The sequence below is a fragment of the Leptodactylus fuscus genome, chromosome 10 (assembly GCF_031893055.1).
Source record: "Leptodactylus fuscus isolate aLepFus1 chromosome 10, aLepFus1.hap2, whole genome shotgun sequence".
In the NCBI taxonomy this organism is placed as follows: Eukaryota; Metazoa; Chordata; class Amphibia; order Anura; family Leptodactylidae; genus Leptodactylus; species Leptodactylus fuscus.
Window position 1 is genome coordinate 21,411,204 of NC_134274.1, and position 11,190 is coordinate 21,422,393.

At 40.5% G+C, this 11,190-nt stretch overlaps 1 protein-coding gene across 1 annotated transcript; it reads right to left on the reverse strand.

Moving 5' to 3' along the window:
* Nucleotides 1–3,149: 3,149 nt before the first annotated feature.
* On the reverse strand, nucleotides 3,150–4,100 carry LOC142219134 (olfactory receptor 5G9-like). The gene has a single exon (XM_075288100.1). The coding sequence runs from the start codon at nucleotides 4,098–4,100 to the stop codon at nucleotides 3,150–3,152; it is 951 nt and encodes a 316-aa protein (XP_075144201.1).
* Nucleotides 4,101–11,190: the final 7,090 nt, after the last annotated feature.

Here is an 11,190-nt window from a genome sequence, read left to right on the forward strand (position 1 = left end):
TGTACAGGGGTAACACGCATACACCAGTTAATTTCACTGGAGAAAGGAGACAGTGCAGCTCCCAATGTGAACAGGGCTGCAAAGGGAATTCACCCCAGTTAACCTCACTGGGTGAATGATGTGGGTACGGCTTTAATGTACACTAGCCGCCAAGGAGGACTCACTCCAATTAACCTCACTGGGTGAGTGGTGTGTGTGTACAGCTATAAATGGAGATTAGTTGCAATAGCCGCGCACCAGTAATCTTTACTGGGGGACTGCACCTGAGCTTAGGCTGCAGCCCGGGCTGCCAGGGTTTAATGTCACCCCTGGTCAGAAAATCAAACAGCACTCCTTAACCACTAGGAGTAGCAGTGCCAGGAGACAAGCAGTGGGCTAACTAGTGAAACCACACCTGCTGCAGTGCCACAGGCTGGGACAGCGTCTGCTGCACCCAAGCCCTAGTGTGGAGCTGGCAGTTCAGGTTTTACTGGTTCTAACTAAATGTTCCTAGAGTCAGAGACAGAGGTATCCCCACACAGAGGCCTAACCTGCCACCTAACATTGGCTGGAACCTATCCCTGCAGTGTTATTCCCCAGTTTGATTTTAAGTGTGAGCGCCGGGCGGCGGAAACTCAAGCTATTTAACAGGAAGTCCCCGCCCAGCAGGGCAGTGCCCATGACCTCACCGGGCATGCTCAGTTTGGCAAAAACAGGACTTAGCCTCTAGTCGTCTCACCGTCCGACGTCGAGGGCGAGGGTTGGATTGGTCCGCAGGTGGTGCTGTGCGCCTGAAAGCGAACCTGCGAGAGCCCATCCTAACACCTGGTCAGTGAATTTTGCATTAGAACTGCGTCAGTCAGCAAGCAAAAAAAAACAAAACCTCATAACAACCAGAGATTCTTCAGATTAGCAGAGGCTGAATCACTGTTCATTGCGTAACAAAAGAAAACCCTTAAAAAAATGAGTTTTTTCAGATTAGCACAGTCCTAGTTAGTGTTTTGCCATTGAAACAGCAGTTTGTATATATTAAAAAAAATTAATACATAAATAAATAAATACCCTTAACTATAGATTTTTCACTAACAGGACTGAGTATTAGATTATTGGCAATGAAAGGGTTAATTGACTATATTGCTACAGCAGTAGCAATACACAGTACAGTGCAGACATTCTCGCTCCTATGATTTCTCTCACTATCTGCCTATATTTGAGTAAATCTGACTAAACTTTGTTCTACTTCTCTTATGATTCTCTAGTTCTATTCTAAGTTTTGCAGCAATATGTATTGCAGAAGAAGATGAAGTAATTGATTTGGATCACGCAGTGATGAAAAATACGCCCATCCCTTTGATTGATCATTAAAATGGTTTTTCTTCCTGCCCACAACATCCTATATACTGTATGTGACATCAGCACTGTAAGGTGCCTACCTACCACAGATGATTGCCTGAGAGGCTGAACCTGTTGCACACTCAGCTCTGCTGCATCTGATGTAGCAATGCTGAGTGTGCGCTGAACCATGCTGCACACTCAGCTCTGCTGCATCTCTGTGTGCTGAGCTCTGCCGCTTCTCCGTGTAGCAGAGCTGTGTCAGCACTGCTACATCTGAGATCGGACCACAATGAAAACTGCTGTGGATGGATATTAGACTCCGCCTCCTCCGGCCGAAGCAGCGTTGATTGGCCAAATGCTGTAGTCTGTATGGCATTCGGCCAATCAACGTTGGTCAATGCATTCCTATGGGAAAAAGTCAGCTCGTGCATATCGCAAGCTGACAGGGATCCCGACCAGATAGAGCCCCAAAGAGCTGGTGAGTAACATTCCCCCCTAAATAAAGGTAATCCCTAGCTAACCCTGCCTATAGATCTGTCCCTGTCTCACAGTCACATAGTTCACATTCTCAAATTAATCAAATGTTAAACTCACCATTCGTCTAAAGTGGAGGTCACCTGATTTCGGCAGCCAATTCCTTTTTCCAATTTTTTTTCGAGGCCTCCGTTTTCGTAGTTCCTGTCCCACCTCCCCTGCGCAGTTATTGGTGCAAAAAACGTGCCAGGGAAGGTGGGAGGGGATACGAATTTTTACTGCTTTTGCCTCGTGGTGTTCGATTGGAATTGAATACCTCAACCGGCCTGATATTCGATCGAATATGTATTTGATCGAACAGTGTTCGCTCATCTCTAGTAGCATCCACATTGTCATGCAATATGGTTAATCCTTTCCTGGCTGCATGTACAGAATTAAAGAGGTTATCCCATTATGGACACTTGTCCCCTATCCATTTGGCAGAGGAGAAGTGTCAGATCACTGGGGGCCTGATCGCCGGGTCTCCTAGTGTTCAGGAGGATGGGAGACTGAAAGGCCTACTTGTATGACTAGTGCTCCATTCACTTTTATGGAACTGCCAGGACTATAAACTCTGGCAGCGCCCACAGCACCATAGAAGTGAATGGAGTGATGGTCATGCAAAAACACTGGCACGCCATTCAAAAGGAGGGTTCTATCCTCTGTCCTCCTCAGAGACAGGGACACAAAATCTGGTGCAAACAGGTTTATTTAGAAAAAAAACAGCAAAATAAGTAAAACGTCACGTCAGGTACAAAAATAAACAAAACAAAATACATTAACTTCAGGCACAAAAATGAGAAACAAAATCCTGCTCGTCTGAGCACTAACTAAACAACAAGTACTAACTGTACGGGTGGCTTACTACCAGTCACACGAATCAACAAAGAGCGCAATACAGTCTCACCCAGCTCATAGTGTATCTGGACAGACCCAAGCGCAGCCTCCCACTCCCAGCATCTGCCCTGAAGTGCAGGCTCTGCAGTTTCATGACCCAGTAACAAGCCTGGGACCTACACCTGGACTGAGGCCTAATGCAAAACCACACATGTCAGAAATTTGGGGCAGATATACCATGACTCCAGCACTCTGCCTGTCACCTTCTCATTATATATATATATATATATATATATATATATATATATATATATATATATATATATATATATATATAGAGGATTGCCCAAAGAATTCAATCTACTATAATTGTTTTCCTAGGAGCAGATGTAATCTCTGCAGTGATTCAGGACTTGTGCTGCACGATACAAAGTCATACAACCGGAGCAGGTATGTAGAACATAGTGCACCTTGTTTTTCTGATCTCATGTAATAATCTTTTTAGATCCACCATGAGCCTTCATATAAAGTTTCCAAAATGCCCTTTTCACTTCTTTGTTCTGCAGACTGTAAATGAAAGGGTTCAGTGTGGGGATGAGAGCTATGTACAGTACAGAGAAAAATTTGTCATATTCCAGAGAGGACACCGATGCTGGGCGGACATAGATGGAAATCATAGTGCCATAGAACAAAGTAACGGCTGTAATGTGGGAAGTGCATGTAGAGAAAGCCTTCTTCCTTCCTTCTGTAGACTTAATCTTCAGAATAGTATGAAATATATACGTATAAGAGATTAATGTTACTGTACAACAGTTTGTTCCGATTAATAAACATTCTACAAATATAACTATCTCGATGTTGTTGGTGTTGCTGCAGGAAAGTGTCAGCAAAGATCGGAGATCGCAGGAAAAGTGATTTATAATGTTAGATTTGCAGAAGTTAAACAAGGACACAAACATGGCAAATATCGAATCGATAAAACCTACAATCCAAGAAGCTCCTGACAGCATAAAACATACAGATCTGCTCATGATCATAGGATAGTGCAAAGGTTTACAAATCGCTACATATCGGTCATAAGCCATGGCTGTGAGAAGAAGACACTCAGTGCTGGCGAAGGACAGAAAAAAATAAAGTTGAATAAAGCAGCCGAGAAAAGATATGGACTTGGTCCCGGCGAAATAACTGGCTAATGTTTTAGGTACAGTAACGGAAGTGTAAGTGATGTCAACTACAGACAGATTACTCAGAAGGAAATACATAGGTTTATGGAGGTTCTGCTCAAACTGGATGAGGATGATAATAAGGAGGTTGCCAAAAATAGTGAGGAGATACATAAGAAAAAATACAGTGATAAGAAAGCTCTCAAGATGTGGGACATCAGAGAAGGCAACGAGGATAAATTCAGGAGGAGATGTTATGTTATTATACCCCATGCCTGATACACTGTACATTATCGAGTCAGAACAGCATATTAGTGAGAAATAGAGATCACGAAATTCACCTAAATTTCTTTCGGGTCAGATTCTATCGAATTGACTGTCAGGGTTTAATTCGGTCCAAATAAATTGGGTCTGAATTTAGGAGATCAGAGAAAGCAATGAGGATACATTGGGGAGATGTTATGTTATTGTATTCCATATCCATTGAACTTGAATAATTCAGAATAACATAATAGTGATAATTAGAGATCGGCAAATTTCCCTAAATAAAATAAATTAAAAATAAAATAAATAAGGTACTCAAAGTATATAGGTTTAAATAATAAAAAAAAATATGTTGTACTTTTAAGTATAAAACATAATTCAAGAAAAAATAAATTAGAAAATAAATGAATAAAACCATTGGCTGTTTTTGTATTTTTCGGCAGATAACACACAGCATAAATTAAAACAAAATAATAAATAGGAAAATGTTTTTCTTCACTACAACTTTAAGGAGATTTCTTTAGTTTATATACAACATTGATTCCAAGCATGTCGTACGCTTATTGTCGAGGCCGTGTCTGCAGACTCAAAATTCTTAGAATTATGTAAGAAGTTAATAAGAGATTGGACTCAGTTCTCTTTAATAATTCCTGTACTCCAATGTAAACATGAATTTTCACAATCAACAAATGGTAATAGTGAAAAGTTTAGAAAGTCATAAGACAAATCTGTTGGAAATTCTTAAACGTCACAAGATCGGAGAGCAAAATGCCAAATTGTAGGGACATAGGAAGAACTGAGATGAGACACACAATTATACTTGGTTTTATACTAGGGGATTATAAATTGCTCGGTTGTCTTGAGTCCTTGCGGTATCGCTTACCTGAGGGTATCTCACGTGGGGCTGATTAAATCTAGTTCTCTTTCATGTCATTTGTAAACATTTTAATAGTGCATTCAACCTCTTGAAAATTTTTTAAAGGGACTCATGAGAATACAGCATATCAACCCAGATAAGTGACGGTTACCTGAACCAAACTGTATTTTCTCCTTGTGAATCAGTATATTTTGTCAATATGCAAATTAAATCTTTACAGTAATGTACGCTTTGATGCTTACCTCTCCAAAATAACGGCATATTGACAAAAAAGCTAAAATTTGGCAAACTGGGAACCAATTCGCATGGGGAAAACACTGTTTGATTCAGGAAACCCTAATCTATATGTGTGGCTGGGTTAAGATGATAGGCTCTAATGGCAGACTCTCTTTAACAAAATGAACACTAAACATTAACTCCTTCCCGACATCCACCATACTATTACAGCAGATGTCAGGTATTTACATATGGTGGCTGCTCAGGAGTCCATGGTCATTACACTGAAAGAAAATCCTTGAGTGCAGGGACTCCATCATAGCTAAATGAGTCTCTGCAGTCTGATACAGAGCTCCCAAAATTGTGCGCAAAGTTTACTTGAGTTTGTTGGCCGAGTACGTCAATGAATGCTAGTAACCATGATTATGTGCAACCAATGAGCTCCACCACCAGGGCACATACAGGGAAAGCTGTATTCAGTGCATTGTTGGCTTTCTAGCAGTACATAAAACCACTAGAGATGAGCGAACACTATTCGAAACAGCCTTTCGAATAGTAAGCTCCCATAGAAATGAATGAAAGCGGCCGGCATGCAGACTTTGCCGGCATCCGGCCGTTTAACCCCCCCGCGTGCCGGCTACGTCCATTTATTTCTATGGGAGCGTGCTATTCGAAACGGCTGTTTCGAATAGTGTTTGCTCATCTCTAAAAACCACACTTTCATGAGGATATGAAAGGTCCTCTTTAAAAACAGCCACATACAACATGCAACAGACTAGTTCCACTAGGGTGGAAATGTTCGTTTGCCCTTCTCAGACCAATGGCACCAGCCTACAGCCACCCCAGTACCTGACCATCACTTCAGAGTAATGGCAACATCAGCAAACTTTTATTTATTTATTTATTTATTTATTTATTTATTTATTTATTTATTTTTTTTTTTTAGGTATAAGGTCTCAGATCCTGAGAAAATTATATGTAAAGCTGTGATCTGATAAGATAATCTTCCAAATTCCAGAAATGCAATGTTACAATTTACATGTGTTTGGTAAAAGGTCAAGAATCTGAATATCATCTTTTTCTTTCACGGTATTTCGCATAGATATAACACCATAAAATCCAATACATGAAAAATATAGTGCAAAAGGCAATGCTTCTAGATGATAGAGAACATCAAGACATGCTGGTAGGGGATCATACTCTGGGGATTCTTCAGAGGCCCAGGGGAGGATATTAGAAAACAAACAAACAAACAAAAAAAAACAAAAACAAACCCTTTATACTCACCTTCCCTCACCTCTTTTGGGCCTCCTTGCAGAATCCAGTGCTCTCCTGGTGACATCATATGCCCACAGTCACCATTGAAGCCTGTGATTGGGCCACAGTTAGCACATGGATGCACTAATATAGGCCTCAGTGTTGACCCCAGGAGCATTATGTCATAGAGGAGACCAAGAAAGAGTGCTGGATGAGGCCAAAAAGAGGTGTGGGATTATAAGTCTAAATGTTTTTTATGAATTTTTTACATTTTTAAACCTCCCGTGGGACTCCCATTATTATACTCTGGAGTCTGAGGATACCCACACGTGTATCTAAACTTGTTTGACCCAAAATGAATCAGGAACCCTAGCCTCCTGAGCCCAAAACAAAACAAATTTTGGGAAGTTTACCCATCTATAGTGGGCACATCCATACTTCAAAGTCTCAAGGTGAAAGCTCTGTGTTTGAAGCTAACCCACACCTTGAGATGCTGAGAGGAATCACACGCAAATTACATCCACTACTGCAAAAAGACGACCATCTAAAATCCATATTTCCAGACCCCCCTCTCCTGTGCTACAGCCACCCACCAAACCTCAGGAATATGGTTGTCAGCAGCTCACTGTCACCTCCAACTAACACGGGAACATTTCCATGCGGACAGAAAAGGTGCAAAACCTGCCCTCACATACTGACCACTGACAAGATAGAGATACCAAATTCTAACAGGGAATATAAAATCCCAGGTACATTCACCTGTAACACATCTAATGTAGTGTACTTAATAATATGTACCAAATGTCCCATTGGAAATTTGTATGTTGGAGAGACCAGACAGCAGCTTAGAATGCGTATGAATTCACATCGCCATACAATTAGAGAATGAAGAATGGACCCTCCCGTGTCAAAACATTTCTGCAATGAAGATCATAATATCATCAATGACATGAAAATTTTGGTTTTAAGAGGGAATTTTAAATCAAGGAAAGAGAGACAGATTAATGAGTACAAGGGTATGACCCTGCTTCAAACATTGCAAGAAGGGATGAATCTGTCACATGGGTTCATGGCATCCTACAGAAATCACTGAACTGAGAAAGCCATAAAAGACACTCTCTGAACTGATAAGAACATTGCAAACTGATGAATTGTTTATTTGTATGTACCAATAACCTTCTTCCACCCTCCCTCCTAGAATTCTATTCCTGAGTATCCTTTTGTACATAAATATGCTCCTTCAGAAATTGTTTTTAGATATACCTGAAAGGTTGTAATCTATCATCATTATTAGTTAGCCATTAAAAAAGGTATCAACTATTGAAGACTCTCAAGGTTTTTGTTTTTTATATTTCCTACCCACTGGAAATATCTCCATACGCTAACCTAAACTTAGTCTTTTCACAAATCAGCAGATACTATTAAAACCACGGATAACACATTGGTGGTATCCACAAAGACTGGCCTATTGTACGCTAGTCTTGACATTCCTTACACTGTTGGAATGCTTATGCTAGGAATCTCAATATCTGTGCTCCTGCTTCTTCACCTTGTATCTATCATTCTATTCAGTATAGCCATGCCTACTAGTCAAACTCTGACTGGGTTTGTTCAACCAGCCAAAGTTTTGAGATGCAGATCCAATCTTAGTGCTGTCTCACTGTTTAATACAGCACAAGGGTTGGGTGTTAAAACCTGGCTCTAACACTCATTCATTGTCTGTGATTAAGTTTCATGTATCTGAGAGCTCAGTGTTTCTGGAATAATTTCCTGTACCTTTCCCTTTTCTGCTGGTTGCCTAGTTTACTGATTTTGGCTCACTCTACTGGTTACCCCCTTTCCTACTGGTTTGGCTTCATCTGTGACCTCCCGGACTCAACCATAGCCTGGACCTCTGGTATTATTCTGCTATCATTTTAGCTATGCCTCTCTCTCTGTTTGCAATGGGATTTGGTCCCAAAGCACCTATTTTCTGGCACCATGTTCTGGGGTTGAAACTTGTGTCCCAAGCAGCAAGCTCTATCCCACTTTGCAACAGGCTTGGGGAAACTTTAACTCTGGAAACCAGAGAGGTGTTTGATTATTGGTAGCTCATATATTTGCTGTCTTAAATAGCAATTTGATTACTTTTTGGGAATGGCCTATTACATAACAGTTTAAGTCATGATGAGACCAACCCCCTTGCGACAGATTTCTGCTGTTACTGATAATGAATTTGGGGCACCTAATGTCTCCATCCACGGCTTGTGCTTCTAGTCTGCTTACTATGAAAAACGTTGTGACGTAAGCATAAAAAATCCTTTTGTGACTATTTTTTATCACAACTGGTATTAAAAAATTGAAAATAAGGTCTCTTCAGTCATCTGCATACAATAATTATTTGGAGGCCCAGGAAAATACTGATAGTCTCCTTATCTAACCTTTCCTGTGACCTACCATGTGTGGTCTTTTTTTTCCCAGGTTCCTCTGTGATTTTAGCAGCCCCAGGTCAACTCTGGGGTCAGTAATAGGACCTCCATGGTCACGTTCATCACAGTGTCATGCCATTGATGTCCTGTCTGTGATAGTTAACACACAATCACAGACCTCAGAAGTGAAAGCTCAGAGGACACTGTAAGACACCAGATATATCAAAGACTGGGCACTTTGGTGGAGCTGTAAAAAAGTGAAGAAAGGTGAACATAGTTTTTGTTTTTTTTGTTTTTCCCACACCTTTCCTGCGTCTCTGATTATTATACTTCAAAGTCTCAAGAGACCCAGGGTATAATAATGCTTTGTGAGTGGTCTGCAAAAAATTTAAAGTTGGCGAAACTGAAAATTTTTGGAAAATTGTAATTAATCCAATTTGATATGAATTGATCCAAAGCTCTGTACACATCTCACGTATCTGTATATGTCCATCTAAAGAAAAGACAAGGGAGTGCACTTTAGACAGAGAGCAAAAGATAGATATTGTATTAAAAATATATTGACTTTAGAGCTTTTTAACTTTTTATTATGGGTGTTCTTTGTTTCATAGGTAAGATTATGAATCTACACATGATGTAGCTGATGTACATGATCCTGCTCCTGGCGCTGACGTATGTTATCTGTGTCATATGATGTCATTGGAAACCACGACTATGGTCAGCAGACAAGAATACTGATTGTGAGAACTCTCCTGCAGTCTCGTGAAAGCAGTTTACCCATATAAGACTTCTACCACTAGTTTGTTTTTCCAGCAAGACTGGTTGTGCTACAATACATTCTTATACAACTCTGTAGAGATCACTAAAGATCTGTAAATAACGACATAATGACTAAGGCCAACATACTACAATAAGAGAAAACCAACAAACTCCATCGCGACTGTCTAAAACATCACATGACCATTACTCACATGACCTTTCATTGAGCTATGTGTAGATTTCAGAGAATCTGTTGTATTGTACAGCTTCATATGTCTCATCCATGGATTGTATTAGAGAAGTACAATACATCAAAGAATGCAATAGTTGTCTGCTCCAATGTTTTTGTGAGTTGACCGTAAAAAAAAAGCCAATGCAAAATAATTCAATAAAAATCTCAGCTATTGTGATGTATGGTGGAGTGGATGGAGAAGTACTGATGTGTCAACCCTAACCCGACCTGAAAATCCCAAAGACAAATCAAATCAAATAGGCTTTATTGGCACGTCCGAATGGATATTTGGCATTGCCAAAGCTAGTAAAGTGTGTGTGTGTGTGTGTGTGTGTGTGTGGGGGGGGAGTTGGAGTCAAGGGGGAGAGTAGGGGGGGGGGCTGATTTGGGGTATAACAGTCCGTGGAGTCTCATCTTCCTCTTGTTTGGTGACAGCTGGACATAATGATCATTACTCTCGCCTTGAGCATTTTGATGTTTTGTTTATACTTTTCTGTTCAGTCATTCCAAAGATACAAACCTATTTCGTGTTAATCAAAACTCAGTTATATAAGCCAAGTGGGGGGTAAAACTGCATGACATACAGCACACAGAGCCCCCTGCTCCTAGAGAAATCACAGTGTTACCACCCACCTACCTTAATTTGCACTAACACTAAAAGGATTTATATCTTTCGAATGACTGAACAGATTTGGACTAAAAAGACACCAACAAGATGCTCAGGGTGACAGCACCCATCTGATGGTATATAGAATGTCACATTATAAGGATAATACACACAGTGATGTCACAGTACAGGGATAATACACACAGTGATGTCACAGTACAGAGATAATACACACAATGATGTCACAGTACAGAGATAATACACAGTGATGTCACAGTACAGGGATAATACACACAGTGATGTCACAGTACAGAGATAATACATACAGTGAGGTCACAGTACAGGGATAATACACACAGTGATGTCACAGTACAGGGATAATACACACAGTGATGTCACAGTACAGAGATAATACACAGTGATGTCACAGGACAGGGATAATACACACAGTGATGTCACAGTACAGGGATAATACACACAGTGATGTCACAGTACAGGGATAATACACACAGTGATGTCACAGTACAGGGATAATACACACAGTGATGTCACAGTACAGGGATAATACACACAGTGATGTCACAGTACAGGGATAATACACACAGTGATGTCACAGTACAGGGATAATACACACAGTGATGTCACAGTACAGGGATAATACACACAGTGATGTCACAGTACAGGGATAATACACACAGTGATGTCACAGTACAGGGATAATACACACAGTGATGTCACAGTAC